At 42.2% G+C, this 20839-nt stretch overlaps 1 protein-coding gene across 1 annotated transcript in view; it reads left to right on the top strand.

The window, feature by feature from the left end:
- The window catches only part of clcn6 (chloride channel 6), a 29911-nt gene extending 11582 nt beyond the window's left edge, over window positions 1-18329 (top strand). Inside the window, exons 15-22 of the mRNA XM_029724478.1 lie at window positions 9510-9666; window positions 9765-9871; window positions 10179-10365; window positions 11090-11253; window positions 11535-11691; window positions 12621-12728; window positions 16424-16549; window positions 17312-18329. Of these exons, the coding sequence (XP_029580338.1) occupies window positions 9510-9666; window positions 9765-9871; window positions 10179-10365; window positions 11090-11253; window positions 11535-11691; window positions 12621-12728; window positions 16424-16549; window positions 17312-17392 (1087 nt within the window). The 3' untranslated portion in view covers window positions 17393-18329. The remainder of the gene's footprint in view (window positions 1-9509; window positions 9667-9764; window positions 9872-10178; window positions 10366-11089; window positions 11254-11534; window positions 11692-12620; window positions 12729-16423; window positions 16550-17311) is intronic.
- The last annotated feature ends 2510 nt before the right edge of the window (window positions 18330-20839 follow it).

The following is a 20839-nucleotide window of genomic DNA, read 5'->3' as shown; positions in this document are numbered from 1 at the left end:
CAACCGTCCTGCACGGTGTTGGGCTGTAAGCACAACCCCCACCTGTGGACGTCGGGCCCTAATACCTCCCTCATGGAGTCTGTTTCTGACCGTTTGAGCAGACACATGCACATTTGTGGCCTGCTGGAGGTCATTTTGCAGGGCTCTGGTAGTGCTCCTCTTGCTCCTCCTTGCACAAAGGCAGAGGTAGCAGTCCTGCTGCTGGGTTGTTGCCCTCCTACGGCCTCCTCCACGTCTCCTGATATACTGGCCTGTCTCCTGGTAGCGCCTCCATGCTCTGGACACTACGCTGACAGACACAGCAAACCTTCTTGCCACAGCGCACATTGATGTCCCATCCTGGATGAGCTGCACTACCTGAGCCACTTGTGTGGGTTGTAGACTCCGTCTCATGGTACCACTAGAGTGAAAGCACCGCCAGCATTCAAAAGTGACCAAAATATCAGCCAGGAAGCATAGGAACTGAGAAGTGGTCTGTGGTCCCCACCTGCAGAACCACTCCTTTATTGGGGGTGTCTTGCTTATTGCCTATAATTTCCACCTGTTGTCTATTCCATTTGCACAACAGCATGTGAAATGTATTGTCAATCAGTGTTGCTTCCTAAGTGGACAGTTTGATTTCACAGAAGTGTGATTGACTTGGAGTTACATTTTGTTGTGTTCCCTTTAAAGTGTTCCCTTTATTTTTTTGAGCAGTGTGTGTATATATATATATATATTTTTTCTTTTTTTTCCACACAATACCCCATAATGTTGAAGTGAAAATGAAATACAGAAATGTAATTTACTTTAGTATTCCCACTACTGAGTAGAAGCACCTTTTGGCGGCGATTACAGCTTTGAGTCGTCTTGGGTATGTCTGTACCAGTTTTGCACATCTGGTTTTGGGGATTTTCTCAAATGTTTCATTTTCTCAAGCTCTGTCAAGTTAGATGGGGAGTGGCAGTGAACAACAATCTTCAAGTCTTTCCACATATTTACAATGGGATTCAAGTCTGGGATTTATCTGGGCCACTCAAGGACTTTCACATTCTTGTTCTGAAGCCATTACAGCATTGCTTTGGCTGTATGCTTTGGGTCATTGTCCTGTTGGAACATACATCTTTTCCCCAGTCTAAGGTCGTTTGCAGTCTGAAGTAGAGGTCGACCGATTATGATTTTTCACCGCCGATACCGATTATTGGGGGACCGAAAGGCAGATACCGATTAATCAGCCGATTTTATATTTAAAATGTTTTATATATATATAAATACAAAAATGTAATAATAATTAAAAATCAAATTTTTTTTTTAATATTGGTAATTACAACAATACTGAATGAACACTTATTTTAACTTAATACATCAATAAAATTAATTTAGCCTCAAATAAATAATGAAACATGTTAAATTTGGTTTAAATAATGCAAAACATAGTATTGGAGAAGAAAGTAAAAGTGCAATATGTGCCATGTAAGAAAGTATGTGCCAAGTCTTCAATATTCCCAGGTAAGAAGTTTTAGGTTGTAGTTATTATAGGACTATTTCTCTCTATAAGATTTGTATTTCATATACCTTTGACTATTGGATGTTCTTATAGGCACTTTAGTATTGCCAGTGTATCAGTATAGCTTCCGTCCCTCTCCTCACTCCTACCTGAGCTCGAACCAGGAACACATCGACAACAGCCACCCTCGAAGCAGCGTTACCCATGCAGAGCAAGTGGAACAACTTCTCCAAGTCTCAGAGCGAGTGACGTTTGAAACGCTATTAGCGCGCACCCGCTAACTAGCTAGCGATTTCACATCAGTTACACCAGCCTAATCTCGGGGGTTGATAGGCTTGAAGGGGTGTATAATTTGTGGAACGTTCCAACAGGAATCTGTTCCAAAAAACGTAAAGTAAAAGGTTGCCAACCAACAACGCATACAAAGTAGCAACGCATACAAACCTAGCTAACTAGCTGCCGAATAGGCATCAACTCACCACGTAGCTTATTCTTAATGTTTGTCCATAGGCAACCAGAGTGAGGACAGACATTTTTCGGAATAAACGTGATGAGTGAAAAACGCAATGAAATAGACCATTCTCTACCCGGTATCTTATTCTGCCGCTATACAACTTTGTATGCGTTGTTTTTTGGCAACCTTGTTATTTACGAAGTTTTTGGAATAGATTCCTGTTGGAACGTTCAGAAATACGAGCCTTAGGTCATTAATATGGTCGAATCCAGAAACTATCATCTCGAAAACAAAACGTTTTTTTTTTCAGTGAAATACGGAACCGTTCCGTATTTTATCTAACGGGTGGCATCCCTAAGTCTAAATATTCCTGTTACATTGCACAACCTTCAATGTTATGTCATAATATTCTGGCAAATTAGTTCGCAACGAGCCAGGCGGCCCAAACTGTTGCATATACCCTGACTGCGTGCAATGAACGCAAGAGCAGTGACACAATTTCATGTTAGCAGGCAATATTAACTAAATATGCAGGTTTAAAAATATAGACTTCTGTATTGATTTTAAAGAAAGGCATTGATGTTTATGGTTAGGTACATTGGTGCAGCGACAGCGCTTTTTTCGCAAATGCGCTTGTTAAATCAACACCCGTTTGTCGAAGTAGGCTGTGATTCGATGAGAAATTAACAGGCACCCATCGATTATATGCAACGCAGGACACGTTAGATAAACTAGTAATATCATCAACCATGTGTAGTTAACTAGTGATTGTGTTAAGATTGATAGTTTTTTATAAGATAAGTTTAATGCTAGCTAGCAACTTACCTTGGCTTCTTGCTGCCCTCGCGTAACAGGTAGTCAGGCTGCCATGCAGACTCCTCGTGGAGTGCAATGTAAGGCAGGTGGTTAGAGCGTTGGACTAGTAACCTAAAGGTTGCAAAAACGAATCCACCCTGAACAAGGCAGTTAACCCCCATTCCTAGGCCATCATTGAAAATAAGAATGTGTTCTTAATCTGACATGCCTAGTTAAATAAAGGTGTAAAAAAAAAAATGTTTATATTTTTTTAAATCTGCAAATCGGTGGCCAAAAATACCGATTACAGATTATTATGAAAACGTGAAATCGGCCCCAATTAATCGGCCATTCCGATTAATCGGTCGACCTCTACTCTGAAGCAGGTTCTCATCAAGGATTTGCCTGTATTTGGCTCCATTTATTGTTCCCTCTATCCTTACAAGTCTCCCAGTCCCTGCCGCTGAAAAGCATCCCCATAACATGATGCTGCCACCAGAATGCTTCACGGTAGGGATGGTGTTAGACGGGTGGTGAGCTATGCCTGGTTTTCTCCAGACATAGTGCTTTGCATTCAGGCTAAATCGTAACATTTTTGTCCACAGAATATTTTGCCTCATGCTCTGTCTGTCACATGCCTTTTTGCAAACTTCAGGCATGCTCTCATGTGCCTTTTGCCAGACGGAAGCCACTCCTGAGGAAATCTCCCATAAAGCCCAGATTGGTGAGAGCATGCCTGGAGTTTAATGTAGAGACTGAGACTGTTGTCCTTATGACAGGTTCTCCCATCTCAGCCAAGGAACTCTGTAGTTCTGTCAGTCATCATTGGGTTCTTGGTCACCTCCCTAACCAAGGTCCTTCTTGCCCGGTTGCTCAGTTTGGTCGAACGGCCAGCTCTAGGCATAGTCTGGTTAGTTCCATATTATTGAGACCGCTGTGCACTTGGAAACTTTCACTACTGTAGAAGTTGTTTTATACCCTTTCACAGATACAGTGCTGTGAAAAAGTATTTGCCCCTTATTTCTTTGCACATTTGTCACACTTAAATGTTTCAGATCAAACAAATTTAAATATTACACAAAGATAACCCAAGTAAACACAAAATGCAGTTTAAGTGATGATTTTTGTACTTATTTTTTTTTAGGGGAAAAAGCTATCCAAACCTTCATGGCCCTATGTGAAAAAGTAATTGCCCCCTAAACCTAATAACTGGTTGTGCCACCCTCAGCAGCAACAACTGCAATCAAGCGTTTGCGATAACTGGCAATGAGTCTTTCACTTCGCTGTGGAGGAATTTTGGCCCACTCTTCTTTGCAGAATTGTTTTAATTCAGCCACATTGGAGGGTTTGAGCATGAACCGCTTTTTTAAGGTCACGCCACAGCATCTCAATCGGATTCAAGTCCGGACTTTGACTAGGCCACTCCAAAACCTTCATTTTATTTTTTATTTTTTTAAGCCATTCAGAGGTGGACTTGCTGGTGTGTTTTGGATCATTGTCCTGCTGCAGAACCCAAGTGCACTTCAGCTTGAGGTCACGAACTGATGGCCATTCTCCTTCAGGATTTTTTGGTAGAGAGCAGAATTCATGGTTCCATCAATCACAGCAAGTCATCCAGGTCCTGAAGCAGCAAAGCAGCCCCAGACCATCACACTACCACCACCATATTTGACTGTTGGTATGATGTTCTTTTTCTGAAATACTGTGTTACTTTTACGCCAGATGTAACTGGACGCACACCTTCCAAAAAGTTCAACTTCTGTCTCATCAGTCCACAGAATATTTTCCCAGAAGTCCTGGGGATCATCAAGATGTTTTTTGCCAAAAGTGAGATGAACCTTTATGTTCTTTTTGGTCAGAGTGGTTTTGGCCTTGGAACTCTGCCATGGATGCCATTTTTGCCCAGTCTCTTTCTTATGGTTGAGTCATGAACACTGACCTTAACTGAGGCAAGTGAGGCCTGCAGTTCTTTAGATGTTGTTGTGGGTTCTTTTGTGACCTCTTGGATGAGTCGTCGTTGTGCTCTTGGGGTAATTTTGGTAGGCCGGTGTCGTGTCTTTGGCTATGCCGGATTAAGTGATATGACATGCTAACTTATAAAATTATTTCTCTGTAATTAATATTACCTGATTAAGCTAATCATGTAAATGTAATTAGCTAGAAAGTCGGGGCACCACAGAAGAACGTTTATAGAGCCGTTATCTTCCGAATAAACTCTTAAAATACTTAGTAATATTTTACATCGATAGCAGTCAATGTTAACCCTTATCTTATTTTCAGTCTCATAATGAAAGTTGTCAATTCTTGGTTATCTTCACGAACCCTGGCTAACAAGTTGAATCAGCAATACAAAATTGGGTTTAATTATTTATTTACTAAATACCTAACTAATCACACAGAATTACAAATACACAGAATACATATGATGTCATACAGAAAACGTCCTGGTGGACGGAACCTGTATCATGGCTGGTTACACAAAGGAAAGGGGGTTGGCTTGAATGAAAGGGCGGGAAGATTTAGGAACAAAGAAACAGCAGCTATGTTATCGTAAATACATTATCTTATGCATTCTAAATTACCGCCCATTTGGAAAAGGAAAATGCAATAAATATTTACTCTGAGCTGCGCTTCGGTAGGTTGGTCGTAGATGCTGGCCGGGTTGGCCACCAGATCTTCCTGTAGTGGAAGAATGTCAATGGTGGCAAATTGGATACGTGGTGGTATCTTCGTCTGGTTGTTAGACTGGATCCGTCGTCCGTCCTTTCCTAGCCCACGTTAGCAGCGGCTAACTCAACGGCTAGGAAGTATCACTTCTGTAGTGAATAAGCTCAAAGTTCATACCATTCGCCATCAAAGCTCACGCCGAGGTTGGCTTAGTTCTGTCCTTGATATGTGTCTGTCCTTCTAACGTAGAGGCTGCAGACCTCCCGTACTGGAACATACTGGTTATCTTTTCGTCAAAGGCTTATATAGTGGAGAGGGGGGGAGGGAGGTGTTTCATCGTTTATAACCCCATGTCTCTTCACAGGGTTGGGCCACTGATCGGGCAGGGCACTTTCCTTATGAAAACCCAATTCTCTCATTTGGAAGCAAAAATTACATTTAATCTCCTAACAAACAATTTCAATATCAAACATTTCAATTGCATAACAATTCCATGTGACTCTGATAACTAGAGGGTGTATACTTTCTCAGGTACAGTTTGTCGTCCTGTCATCAATCATAATGTCTCAGATAACAATGAACTGACATACATACTCATTACGTTATCAAGCATATTTCCAACTGGTTTTATTATCAAAAGATGGTTCCTTTCCCCATTTGTTTGATGTTCCCAGACTCTCTATATTTAACAGGACAGCAGTCCTTCAGTAGGGTCAGTAAGAGAAGGGAAGGGAGAAAGGTATTTATGGGGGGTGGGGTCATAAACCTTACCCACAGGCCAACGTCATGACACCGGCCACTCCTGGGAAGGTTCACCACTGTTCCAAATTTTCTCTATTTGTGGATAATGGCTCTCACAGTGGTTTGCTGGAGTCCCAAAGCTTTAGAAATGGCTTTGTAACCCTTTCCAGGCTGATAGATGTCAATTACTTAGTTTCTCATCTGTTCTTGAATTTTAAATTCATGATTTAACAAGGGGGCAATTACTTTGTCACTTAGGGCCATGAAGGTTCGGATAGCTTTTTTCCTTTAATAAATAAAATGATCACTTAACCCAAGTAAACACAAAATGCAGTTATCTTTGTGTAATATTAACATTTGTTTGATCTGAAACATTTAAGTGACAAATGTGCAAAAAAATAAGAAATCAGGAAGGGGGCAAATACTTTTTCACAGCACTGTATATGCTTCATCAAAGTGCCATCTCAGAGATCTACCGTTGAAGTCAGAAGTTTACATACACTTAGATTGGAGTCATTAAAACACATTTTTTAACGACTCCACAAATTTCTCGTGAACAAACTATAGTTTTGGCAAGTCGTTTAGGACATCTACTTTGTGCATGACACAAGTCATTTTTCCAACAATTGTTTACAGACAGATAATTTCACTTATAATTCACTGTATCACAATTCCAGTGGGTCAGAAGTTTACATACACAAGTTGACTGTGCCTTTAAACAGCTTGGAAAATTCCAGAAAATGATGTCATGGCTTTAGAAGCTTCTGATAGGCTAATTGACATAATTTGAGTCAATTGGAGGTGTACCTGTGGATGTATTTCAAGGCCTACCTTCAAACTCAGTGCCTCTTTGCTTGACATCAGGGGAAAATCAAAAGAAATCAGCCAAGACCTCAGAAAAAGATTTGTAGACCTCCACAAGTCTGGTTCTTCCTTGGGAACAATTTCCAAATGCCGGAAGGTACCACGTTCATCTGTACAAACAATAGTACGCAAGGAAGGAGACGCGTTCTGTCTCCTAGAGATGAACGTACTTTGGTGCGAAAAGTGCAAATCAATCCCAAAACAACAGCAAAGAACCTTATGAAGATGCTGGAGGAAACAGGTACAAAGTATCTATCCACAGTAAAACGAGTCCTGTGTCGACATAACTAGCCTTCCCTGTAGCTCAGTTGGTAGAGCATGGTGTTTGCAACACCAGGGTTGTGGGTTCGATTCCCACGGGGGGCCAGCACAGAAAAAAAAAAATGTATGATATGTATGAAATTGTATGAAATGTATGCATTCGCCACTGTAAGTCGCTCTGGATAAGAGCGTCTGCTAAATGACTAAAATGTAAATGTAAATAACTTGAAAGGCCGCTCGGCAAGGAAGAAGCCACTGAAGAAGCCACTGGAGAAATGTCCTCTGGTCTGCTGAAACAAAAGTAGAACTGTTTGGCCATAATGACCATTGTTATGTTTGTAGGAAAAAGGGGGATGCTTGCAAGCCGAAAAACACCATCCCAACCGTGAAGCACGGGGGTGGCAGCATCATGTTGTGGGGGTGCTTTGCTGCAGGAGGGACTGGTGCACTTCACAAAATAGATGGCGTCATGAGGAAGGAAAATTGAATGGATATATTGAAGCAACATCTCAAGACGAAAGGAAGTTAAAGCTTGGTCGCAAATGGACAATGACCCCATGCATACTTCCAAAGTTGTGGCAAAATGGCCTAAGGACAACAAAGTCAAGGTATTGGAGTGGCCATCACAAAGCCCTGACCTCAATTCCATAGAATATTTGTGGGAAGAACTGATAAAGCGTGTGCGAGCAAGGAGGCCTAGAAACCTGACTCGGTTACACCAGCTCTGTCAGGAGGAATGGGCCAAAATTCACCTAACTTATTGTGGGAAGCTTGTGGGAGGCTACCCGAAACGTTTGACCTAAGTTAAACAATTTAAAGGCAATGCTACTAAATACTAATCGAGTGTATGTAAACGTCTGACCCACTGGGAATGTGATGAAATAAAAGCTGAAATAAATAATTATCTCTACTATTATTCTGACATTTCACATTCTTAAAATAAAGTGGTGACCCTAACTGACCTAAGACAGGGAATTTTTACTAGGATTAAATGTCAGGAATTGTGAAAAACTGAGTTTAAATGTATTTGGCTAAGGTGTCTGTAAACTTCTGACTTCAACTGTGTAGACAGTTCCTTGGATTTTATGGTATAGTTTCTGCTCTGACATGCACTGTCAACTATGCACTGTCAAAGATGTTTCTTTCTAAGTCTTGTCCAAACAATAAACAATTGAATTTAGCCACAGCTGGACTCCAAGTTGTAGTGACATCTCAAGGATGATCAAAGGAAATTGGATGCACCTGAGCTCAATTGGGAGTGTCATAGCAAAGGGGTCTGAATATTTATGTAAATTAGGTATTTGCAAACATTTCTAAACTCATTTTCACTTTGTCATTGTGGGGTATTTTGTGTAGATCCATTTTGAATTCAGGCTGTAACACAACAAAATGTGGAATAAGTCAAGGGGTATGAATACTTTCTGAAGGCCCTGTATATGGATCTGGTTTCTATGATTTGAAATCTGTTGGTTTGGAAATCTCTCAACTACTTTCCTAGCACCAAACTACTGTGAGATGTGTGTGTGTGTGTGTGTGTGTGTGTGTGTGTGTGTGGCTGCAGTGTAACTTCCCATGGAGTTTGTATCTCTTAGAATGTGTAAAAATGCCAACAAAGCTACATTTTTAAAGTTGACATCCTCTGAGAGGGAATCTGCTGATTGGGCATTTTCTCGAAGCGCTTCTCTCCCACTTGTTCTGAGTTTTTCTCTCTCTCTTTGACCCAGTTGTCCTCTGTACTCTGCTTTGTCAGCCTCAGGCCTTTTGAGTTCTTGGGTTCCTGCAAGTAATGACTGCTTTCATGTGCCATGCTGGGGCCCTTGTAATGCCTGTGGGAGATTTGTTAACTTAGCTAAAAATTAAGTTTCTCTTGGCGTTTTGGACTGTAGGTGCCAGTTCATTGTCTCACTTCAGATAGTGTGACTTGTGAGTGTAATGCCACCTGTTGGAAGATAATGCAAATTTTCTTATCAAAACATGATAAATATGTTGATTTAGAGTTGATTTACATAGATTCGTGGTGGTCTTAGGTATAAGAAAATAATGCAGTTTGAGCGGACAATGCTAGCAATAAGCCTTAGAGTCTTTCCTTAGTTATCTCTATCGAACTGACCGCTTTTAGGAAGTCATTTTAAAAAGTTTCTCCCCCATCCTTTGATAAAACCTTTCCTAATGTTGACACTTACTGTTTCGACTGATCCTGCTTTTCCTGGTTGGTTCCGTTTGGCTGTCCGGTTGCCACAGCAACCTGGGGATGGACATCTACTCTGGGACCTTTGCTCTGATTGGTGCAGCCGCCTTCCTGGGAGGTGTGGTCCGGATGACCATCAGCCTGACTGTCATTCTCATCGAATCGACCAATGAGATCACCTACGGCTTGCCCATTATGATAACCCTCATGGTAAAGTACACCTCATTGATTTGAATTTACATTCACAATTTAGCACACTTGCATCAGAGTTGGTACTTACAGGATTACGTGTGTGCGCGTATGCTCAGGTGGCCAAGTGGACGGGGGATTTCTTCAATAAGGGCATCTATGACATCCACATTCATCTGAGAGGAGTGCCACTGCTGGAGTGGGAGACAGAGGTCGAGATGGACAAGTAAGAAAATAATACTACATTTATGATAATAAAGATCAGTGGTCATTGTATCCAAACCCACTTACAACTAACACATTTCTCTTCAGTATACACACATAATCTGTATATATGTGTCCCTTTTCAGCCTTTAACCAACTGTGTAATCTGTTGATGGGTTAAAAAAAAGGGATCCATTAAAAAAATAAAAATAGCTCTTCCTTTTTACTTGAAAATAGATTACCTTTTTTCAATGATTGAATTGGAATTTTACTTCCTGAATTGACTGACCCTAACCCTGGTACATGTGTGTCCCTCGTTTGTCCCCCAGACTGACGGCCAGTGACATCATGGAGCCCAACCTGACGTACGTGTACCCCCACACGCGCATCCAGTCCCTGGTGAGCATCCTGCGCACCACCGTCTACCATGCCTTCCCCGTGGTCACCGAGAACAGGGACAACGAACGGGAGTTCATGAAGGGCAACATCCTCATCAGCAACAACATCCGCTTCAAGGTAGGAGCCAGGGCAACGTGCAGATAGAAATTGCATGAATAGAACTGACATGATTCTTTATTCTACATGTCAGTGATGTTTGTTCTACTGAACCTATTTCTATCTTAACATTTCACTATGTTGTGTCCTGGGGTGTATGCATTAGTTGCAGATCGTAGCGAAATGTTTTGCCTGGTTAATCTAGGACCCAAAAATATGCAAACATAACGAAACTGGGAGGGACCTACCTGGTTTTATCCAATAGAAACTCTTGTTTATTACAAAACTTTTTCCATTTTGGATCATCAGGCCAAACGTTTTGCTACAGTCTGCGACAAATGAATACACCTCTGCTGAAGGTGCCCTTGCCATACCACGAACTGCCACCAGGAGTAATCAGAACCCTGTTATACTGTATAATGCTGGGCCTACCGATATAGGCCACTTAGTTTGGCCGTGTTTCCAATAATTGGAAAATGTTGTTTATCCTTCCTTGAATTGCAATACTCCTTGTAGTATTGTTACTGTAAAGCTCTTTGTGACATGTTGTTAATAAAAAGGCTAGTCACATCTATTTATATGTTAGGGCAGTGTCAGTAATTACATTAGGGAATGTAGGGAACAGGGATGCACAGACAGTCTCTCGGTCTTTTACTGTAAAAAGATTGACATTTATATGAACAGGAAGGTGTGTCTGTGGAGCATGCATGTGCAACCCTGCCTTCTCCGCCCACCTCCTCCTCAGAAAGCAAGCGTGCTGACGCGGGCCGGGGAGCAGCGGCGGCGCTGCCAGTCCATGAAGTCATACCCGTCCAGTGAGCTGCGCAACGTGTGTGACGACCAGCTGGCGGCCGTGGTGCCTGCTATGGAGGAAGGCCAGGACATGCTGCAGCAGATGCTGGAGAGGAGGTGAGCCCCACACACACACACATACGCACACCTTAATTCTCACACCTGACTTGACCCCATCCCATTTTTTACAACACCAACCATGTAACCATCCTATTCCCTGTAACTTTGACTTGGGTCAAATTTAGAATTTTTTTTTATCCATCATTCTTCTGAAATGAACTATTAATAAACTTTGCACACGTTGTAATCGATAGGTTCACTGTAATGAGTCAGTCCGGTGTTTTCTATTTGGAGAAATTGCTGTTCTAACGTTTCTATGACTGTGTGTATGTTTCTAGACATGCACCCTACCCTAACCTGTACCCAGACCAGTCCCCTAGCGAGGAGTGGACCATGGAGGAGCGCTTCCGACCTCTGACCTTCCACGGCATCATCCTGCGCTCTCAGCTGGTCAACCTGCTGATCCGTGGCGTCTGCTACGCAGAGAACCAGTCGGTCAGTGGCCCAACTCCCAACCCACTGGACAACAGGGTCGTATTCATTAGTGATGGGGGGGAAATATCGATACAGGAGAGTATTGCAATATTATTTTTGCATTTGATTCTCTGACTCAAAAGTATTAATTCAATTTTATTTATTTATTTAATGGGGAGTTAATGTTAGCTGGTGCTAACTCTACCTGTGCCAAAACGGCAGTATTTCTCATCCTATGGTTTGTTATCCATCGGCCATTTTATTTCTATGACTTATTAAAACTTGTTTTCTCATGCCTCTGTAGTAAGATCTGCAGTGAGCCAGTTGTTTGAACATCGAATCACAATAAAATTCCTGTATCAAATCGCAATACATATAGAATTGTGGTACATAAAGAATCGCACCTAAGTATTGTGGTAATACTGTATCGTGAGGTCCCTGGCAATTCCTAGTATGAGGTATGAAAGTGGCGTGTCAGTGGCATGTCATTTTCCAGGAAGTAGCCTTGTAGTTTTTTAACTCTTGTAACCTTTTTGAATGGTATTCAATGGGAAAAACGGAGCACAAGGGTCTTGAGCGCAAAAACGTAATAAATGAATCCTGAAATGCAAAATTATTTTAAATGTATCTTAAATGACCGGATTTTCATTAATGTTATGATATAATCGTCAAGCCCAATCAAAAGATTAGGGGAAAGGACCCGGAAGTATGACGTAGGACGATGTCACTTGCACATCGTATTCATTAGGCAACAAATTGAATAAAACGGACTGAAACATGAAGGAACTACCTGAATTCTCGTTTTTGTTCTCTGTTACAAAACCACTGTGTGCTGTGCACTAATGAATACAACCCAGGAGTTAGTCAGTGTGTGTGTGTGTAGTGTTTCTACACATGTTCTCGTGTGTGTATGTCTGTGCGCCTTTTTATTTGTCTGTCTGTGTCCACAGAGTGCCACGCAGCCGAGACTGTCGTACGCTGAGATGACGGAGGACTACCCCCGTTTCCCAGACATCCATGACCTAGACTTGGCCCTTCTCAATCCCCGCATGATAGTGGTACGACCCAGTCCATCACACATCTAAAGCTACTGCTGCACTTAGAATCAGGGCTCTAAATTAAACATTTTCATTGGTAGCACTGGTGCTCCCAACTTTAAAAAGTTAGGAGCACAACATAACATTTATGAGCGGCAGAAAATGATTTTTTAAAGTAGATTGAGATATAACCTACAGTGCATTCAGAAAGTATTCAGACCCCTTGACTTTTTCCATATTTTGTTATGTTACAGCCTTATTCTAAAATGTATTAAATATATATTTTTTCCCTTATCAATCTACACACAATACCCCATAATGACAAAGTAAAAACAGGTTTTTGCAAATGTATAAAACAAACCCAGAAATATCACATTTCCATAAGTATTCAGACCCTTTACTCAGTACCTTGTTGAAGCACATTTGGCAGGGATTACAGCCTCGAGCCTTCTTGGGTATGATGCTACAAGCTTGGCACACCTGTAATTGGGGAGTTTTTCCCCAATTCTCTGCAGATCCTCTCAAGCTCTGTCAGGTGGGATGGGGAGCGTCGCTGAACAGCTATTTTTCGGTTTCTCCAGAGATTTTTGATTGGGTTCAACTCCAGGCTCTGGCTGGGCCACTCAAGAACATTCAGAGACTTGTCCTGAAGCCACTCCTGCGTTGTCTTGGCTGTGTGCTTAGGGTCGTTGTCCTGTTGGACAGTCTGAGGTTCTGAGCGCTTTGGAGCAGGTTTTCATCAAGGATCTCTCTGTACTTTGCTCCTTTCCCTCGATCCTGACTAGTCTCCCAGTCCCTGCCGCTGAAAGACATCCCCACAGCATGACGCTGCCACCACCCTGCTTCACTGTAGGGATGGTATTGGCCGGATAATGAGCGGTGCCTGGTTTCCTCCAGATGAGATTCTTGGCATTCAGGCCAAAGAGTTCAATCTTAGTTTCATCAGACCAGAGAATCTTGTTTCTCATGGTCAGAGTCCTTTAGGTGCCTTTTGGCAAACTCCAAGCGGGTTGTCATGTGCCTTTTTACTGAGCAGTGGCTTCCGTCTGGCCGCAGTTTGTTGTGTAAAAATTATCATACTTTTTTGGGGGTCCCACGACCCTTCTCTTCGCCAAAATTCAGTTCACGGCTGAATCTACAATTATTTATTTTTTTACGCAACATGTAAAGTGTTGGTTTCATGAGCTGAAATACAAGATCCCAGAAATGTTCCATGCGCACAAAAAGTGAGCATTTATCCTTTGCCAAGATAATCCATCCACCTGACAGGTGTGGCACATCAAGAAGCTGATTTGAACAGCATGATCTTACACAGGTGCACCTTGTGCTGGTAACAATAAAAGGCCACTAAAATGAGCAGTTTTGTGACAACATAATGTCCAGATGTCTCATGTTTTGAGAGACATGCAGTTGGCATGCTCACTGCAGGAATGTCCACCAGAGCTGTTGCCAGATCATTTAATGTTAATTTCTCTGCCATAAGCTGCCTCCAATGTCATTTTAGAGAATTTGGCAGTATGTCCAACTGGCCTCATAACCGCAGACCATGTGTAACCACGCCAGCCCAGACCACGTGTAACCACGCCAGCTCCACATTCACCTATGGGATCGTCTTAGACCAGCTACCCAGAGAGCTGATGAAACTGTGGGTTTGCACAACCAAATCATTTATGCACAAACTGTCAGAAACCGTCTCAGGGAAGCTCATCTGGGTGCTCGTCCTCACCAGGGTCTTGACCTGACTGCAGTTCGGCATCGTACCTGACTTCAGTTGGAAAATGCTTGCCTTCGATGGCCACTGGCACGCTGGAGAAGTGTGCTCTCCACAGATGAATCCCGGTTTCAACTGTATCAGGCAGATTGCAGACAGCGTGTATGGCGTTGTGTGGGCGAGCGGTTTGTTGCTGATAACATTGTGAACAGAGTGCCCCTTGGTGGGGTTATGGTATAGGCAGGCATAAGCTACAGACAACGAGCACAATTGTACAGAGATACCGTGATGAAATCCTGAAGCTGATTGTCGTGCCATTCACCCGCCGCCTTCACCTCATCTTTCAGCATGATAATGCATGGGCCCATGTCGCAAGGATCTGTACACAATTCCTGAAAGCTGAAAATGTCCCAGTTCTTCCATGGCCTCCATACTCACCATACTCATACACTGGATCGACATTCACGGCAGCGTGTTACAGTTTTACCCCTTCAAATGAATGGATTTGGCTATTTCAGCCACACCCGTTGCTGACAGGTGTCTAAAATCGAGCACATTGCAGTCTAAAATCGAGCACATTGCAATCTACATTATACGGGCCATTCTACTGCAATGTTTGTCTAAGGAGCTCATGACTTTCAACGTGGCACCGTCATAGGATGCCACCGTTCCAACAAGTCAGTTCGTCACATTTCTGCCCTGCTAGAGCTGCCCCGGTCAACTGTAAGTGCTCTTATTGTGAAGTGGAAACGTCTAAGGGCAAGAACGTCTCAGCCGTGAAGTGGTAGTCCACACAAGCTCACCGAACGGAACCGCTGAGTGCTGCTTCATGAAATTGGTTTCCATGGCAGAGCAGCCTAAGTCTAAGATCACCATGTGCAATGCCAAGCGTCGGCTGGAGTGTTGTAAAGCTTGCCACCATTGGACTCTGGCGTAGTGGAAACGCGTTCTCTGGAGTGATGAATCATGCTTCACCATCTGCTGGATGCCAGGAGAACGCTACCTGCCCCAATGCATAGTACCAACTGTAAAGTTTGGTGGAGGTCCCTTAGTTCCAGTGAAGGGAAATCTTAACTCTATAGCATATAATGACATTCTAGACAATTCTGTGCTTCCAACTTTGTGGCAACAGTTTGGGGAAGGCCCTTTCCTGTTTCAGCATGACAATGCCCCCGTGCACAAAGCAAGGTCCATACAGAAATGGTTTGTCGAGATGGGTGTGGAAGAACTTAACTGGCCTGCACAGAGCCCTGAACTCAACACCCTCGAAAACCTTGAGGCTGAATTGGAACAACGACTGCGAGCCAGGCCTAATCGCTCAACATCAGTACCCGACCTCACTAATGCTCTTGTGGCTGAATGGAAGCAAATCCCCGCAGTGATGTTCCAACATCTAGTGGAAAGCCTTCCCAGAAGAGTGGAGGCTTTTATAGCAGCAAAGGGGGGACCAACTCCATATTAATGCACATGATTTTGGAATGAGAGGTTCCACGGGCAGGTGTCCACATACTTTTGACCATGTAGTGTATCTGTGACCAACCGATGCATCTCTGTATTCCCAGCCATGTGGAATCCATAAATGTGGGCCTAATGAATTTATTTAAATTGACTGATTTCCTTTTATGAACTTTAACTCAGTAGTCTTTGAAATTGTTGGGTTTTATATTTCTGTTCAGTGTAGTTTCAAACCCCTAGCCTATATGAAATATAGCTACTTCTGAAGCACATGTTGTGCTATAGAAACTAATATGTAACCCTGTAAATACATTTATTTAAAAAAATATATATAATATTGATAGAAATACATGTCATTGAAATTAGCGTAATTGTGGAATATTAGGTTTCTACGCATTGCATTAAATTGTACACTGTTTCTTTAAGAGCGTCATGTTTGTGCTTTGTCACCCCTAAAGGAACAATTTTCCTCAAAAGTGTTGAGGCTTTTTGTTGTTACTAACTGGTTACATGTTTGTGATAGTAAGTGATCATCTTCTTTCACTTTCAGGACGTCACCTCGTACATGAACCCTTCCCCCTACACAGTGTCCCCAAACACACATGTGTCCCAAGTGTTTAACCTGTTCAGGACCATGGGCCTTCGACACCTGCCTGTGGTCAACGCAGTAGGAGAGGTGAGTCGCACCGCAAGGGGTTAAAATTCCCACTCCTTAACTTCCTGTTTCCTCTCTGTGGCCTGGGTCATATTCAGTAGGGCAGTGTTTCTAAATTCCTGGTCCTTTGTTTTTGACCTAGTACCACCCACCTGATTCCACTAATCAACTCCTCAAACTTTTGATTAGTGGAATCATGTGTGGAGTGCTCTGGCCAAAAAACAAATGTGCAGCCCTTTGGGTGCCCGGGACCAGAATTAAAAATCACTGCATTAGGGCACACCATAGCAAAATGGTTTGCAACGGAAATGGAAAATAATAATTTCTTATTGGACAAGTTCAGGTAGTCCCTCCCTGTTTCAGTCAGTTTTCTTAGGATTGATGGCTTATCACTACAAACCAGGTGAGGAATTATAGTAACTGACACACCAAGCTGTGTTGGCCACTATAGCCTTAACGCTTATTAACGGTGTCATTTTAATAACATAAAAAGTGTCCTTGTCAAAATACACTTTATGTACTTGATGCAGTATGTATTAAAAGGTCCATAGTGTTCGATTCTAAACCTGCATGTATAATCAACACTCTGACAAAAATGCAGCTTCAAGGGACTAACACCACTTTTTTTTTTTTATTGTCAAACTGTCTAAGATATTTGCTTTTGCTTAGAAGCACTAAGAATGGCTCTAATTAAGAATGGCTCTAATTAATCATTTTTTAGCCATTCTAGAGTGGAGGAAGCAGTCTGCTCCATGATGTCGCTCCCTGTACCTTCTCTTTCAGATTGTGGGAATAATCACACGACACAATTTAACCCACGAGTTTCTCTTGGGGAAACTCAGACAGCATTACATCACCATTTGAGCTTCAGAGTCCAGTCTTTAAAGCCGTCAAGAGTCGCCCACGTCTTGAAATCCCTCCTTCAACTGGACCTGTACCATACTTTTCCATGTCTTATCCATTCCCCCACACCCACACTCTGTACGACACACACCTCTGCAACGAGACGTTAAAGGATTACTTTTGTCTGCTCCGGAGCCTCTACAGCCCAAGACATCCCCCTGTATCCCAAGTGTCCACGCTTTACCAACAGACCGACTTTATCATCTTTATCACTGTAAAACTTTTGTTTTGACTTCTGACTGTACATTTGAATTTTATGTTCTCTGTGTATTTAAATGTATTCTACTATATATTTGCGCAAAGAACATTTCACTGTGCTGCCAGGGTTTTCGATCAAAGTAGGCTTTTCCTGCAGTGTTAACAAGATGTCACATTACGGACCATTTCTAAACAAGGCATATGTGTGGAGCTACATTAACACAAAAATACAGAATTGCACTCGCATATGTTAAGCTTAACAGAGGACAGTTAATCTCACAAATATTCAGGCAGAAATGTTATGGGTATGTTTCGAAAGGACAGAGGAAGATGGAGGAAGATGGTGTATGTCAAGACTGGATAGAATCGACCAAGGTTTTTTAGTTTTAGCTTTGTTGTTTTGAGTTAGAGGGTGTGGGACCAAGAAAGGTCCAGCATATTTTCTAGACAGAAAAGGGTGGACATTTGTTTGTCAGTATTAAGTACCTCTGTAAAACCTTTGTGGAAATGTTGCCATTGTTCACCTTGTAGATTCACATTGCAGGTAACCAATTGGGAAACCAATAATGTGGTGACTTTCTGGCTAGTTTCCCCATCCATGTAGGTTGGGTTGGTGGTACTTTAAAGGTAGAATCCGCAATATGACATTATCACACAACTCAAGAGATGGTGTAATGGTGCTTTCAAGACTGGGAACTCAGGGAAAAAAACAAGGTCAAATCAGGACGTCAGTGATCTTCAGGTCGGAAAGTCGAGGCTCTAGAAAGAGGCCAGAGTTTCCGACTTGGATGACCGTTCAAAACAATTTTTCCAGGTTCCCAGTTGTCTTATATGCACTGAAGTCGGAAGTCAGAGATTTCCGAGTTCCCAGTTGTTTTGAACGTAGCATAAATTGGGATAAGCCAGTAATGGCTGTGCTAAGTTGATGTGTGTAAGTAGGGCGTTTGCCCACAGTCTATTACAGGTGTAATGGTTCACCAAACCCACGCTTCAGTACATATTGCGGTTTTGGGGTCATGGTTCGGTCTCGGTACAGCAGGAAAATTAAATGCCATTCACAATCTTCCTGGCATTGTCTGTTGTGATAGGATTGTTATGTTGGGTCTCAAGTTTCCACTCTGATGCTGCGTTTGTAACCATGTGGAAGGTGGGAATTTACCAGTTTTGAAGTCATAAATATCAGTTGGATGCATTCGTGTGATTTGATCTCGTTGGGAAACGCTGATTGACTAATGGCCAACAAGCTGCGTCAACCATAAACTAAAAGTACAGCTATCATGCGTGTAAACAAATTAGTTTCAAAACCTCAGTAATAGATGCTGTAAACGCAGTTTTTTTTAAATAATTAATGTTTTGTTGCATTTAACTGCCAAAAATGCTCTTATAAGTGGCCATTTCCGTCATAGGTGACTACAGAGGTCACCATCCATGTGGGAGAAGTGGTTGCTCAGGATGATCGACAGGTTTCCCACAAGTAATTCATTACCAGTTAGAGGGCCGTTCAGGTGGATTTTTCCCAGTAGTATGTGGTAAATTCCCACTTCCCACTTGGTTATGAACGCACCATGACTCTGCCTCCTACAGTGCCAGATGCACACTTGTAGCTCTCATAAAGGGTCCGTGTCTGTAGCACAGTACATTTCCCACTCCAGGGTAATGTGATGGTCTGTCACTGTTAAGTGCAACACAGGGTGCATTGGCCAATTCATTGAAAACGTTGGCTTTGGCTTGCTTATATAGAGCAGGTACTACCTATTTGCTAAAATGGGTGCAAGAGGGAAGTTCATAACATGGCTCGATCACTTTCACGAGGTGCTGAAATATTCTCAACCACTGAGAATGGGTGCATATCCGTGGCTATAAACCAAAGACTGTAAAACAAATATATTAGAACTTAGCCCACCTATCGCTCTTGTAATTTATTTGTCCCGGTCCAGATTTAGCTGCTTGAATTTAGAGGGGAGACATTGTTTCTTTGCATTTCCGTCTTGCGCCGGTATACTGGAGTGACGTCGGCGTAAATGTGCCAACATATTTGAGGTGTTGGCAGCTGCATAGGTGACATTGTTATCCACAACTCTATCCATCGCGGTTGTAATTTACTGTGAGGAAACCAAAATGTTCCCAAACTTGAGATCTAAACGATGATGGAGGATCCTCTAATTCTGGTTTATTGACCCCACCACTCGCCATTGTACAGAACTAATCCTTGGCTGCGCATCACAACATTTTAAATGCGCCAAATAAGATTACAATTAATTACAATGTGCACATAGACTACTTGTTTTAACGGAATAGCCTGAAAATGTTTTTTTTTAGATCAGATTTACTCGAGGCATAGGCCTACAATGCAGCATAGCCTATAGGCCTAGTGTTTTTATGTTGTAAATAAAAACATTTTAATGTATTAATTTGGGTTCACAGTGCGGACCGAACCGAGGTCCCTGTACCAAACGGTTTGGTACAAATACATGTACGGTTACACCCTTGCTGTGTATGGTGATGTTATATTGCAGAGTCTACCTTTTTAACATGTGATTAAACATGATGAGGCCAGTGCAGCTTTTCTATAAATAGTAAAGATGGATGTAAAGTGAATCAATTATGACAAACCATGATGGCACATACAGTGCCTTCAGAAAGTATTCACACCTCTTGACTTTTTCCATACTTTGTTGTGTTACAGCCTGAAATGTCTTGAGTCAATAACTATTCAACACCTTTTGTTATGGCTAGCCTAAATAAGTTCAGGAGTAAAACTGTGTTTAACAAGTCACATAAGTTGCATGGACTCTGTGTGCAATAATAGTGTTTATCATAATTTTTTTTGAATGACTACCTCATCTCTGTTCCCCACAGATACAATTATCTGTAAGGTCCCTCAGTCGAGCAGTGAATTTCAAACACAGATTCAACCACAAAGTCAGGGAGGTTTTCCAAAGCCTTGCAAAGAAGGGCACCTATTGGTAGATGGGTAAAAAGCAGACGTTGAATATCCCTTTAAGCATGGTGAAGTTATTAATTACTCTTTGGACACCCAGTTACTCACTACAAAGATTCAGGCGTCTTTCCTATCTCAGTTGCCGGAGATGAAGGAAACCGCTCAGGGATTTCACCATGAGGCCAATGGTGACTTTAAAACCGTTGCAGAGTGAAATGGATGTGACAGGAGATCTGAGGAGGGATCATAAACATTGTAGTTACTCCACT

The sequence above is a fragment of the Salmo trutta genome, chromosome 30 (assembly GCF_901001165.1).
Source record: "Salmo trutta chromosome 30, fSalTru1.1, whole genome shotgun sequence".
Lineage (NCBI taxonomy): Eukaryota > Metazoa > Chordata > Actinopteri > Salmoniformes > Salmonidae > Salmo > Salmo trutta.
The sequence above is the reverse complement of the archived record's forward strand: the minus strand, read 5'-3'. Positions and strand labels throughout refer to the sequence as shown.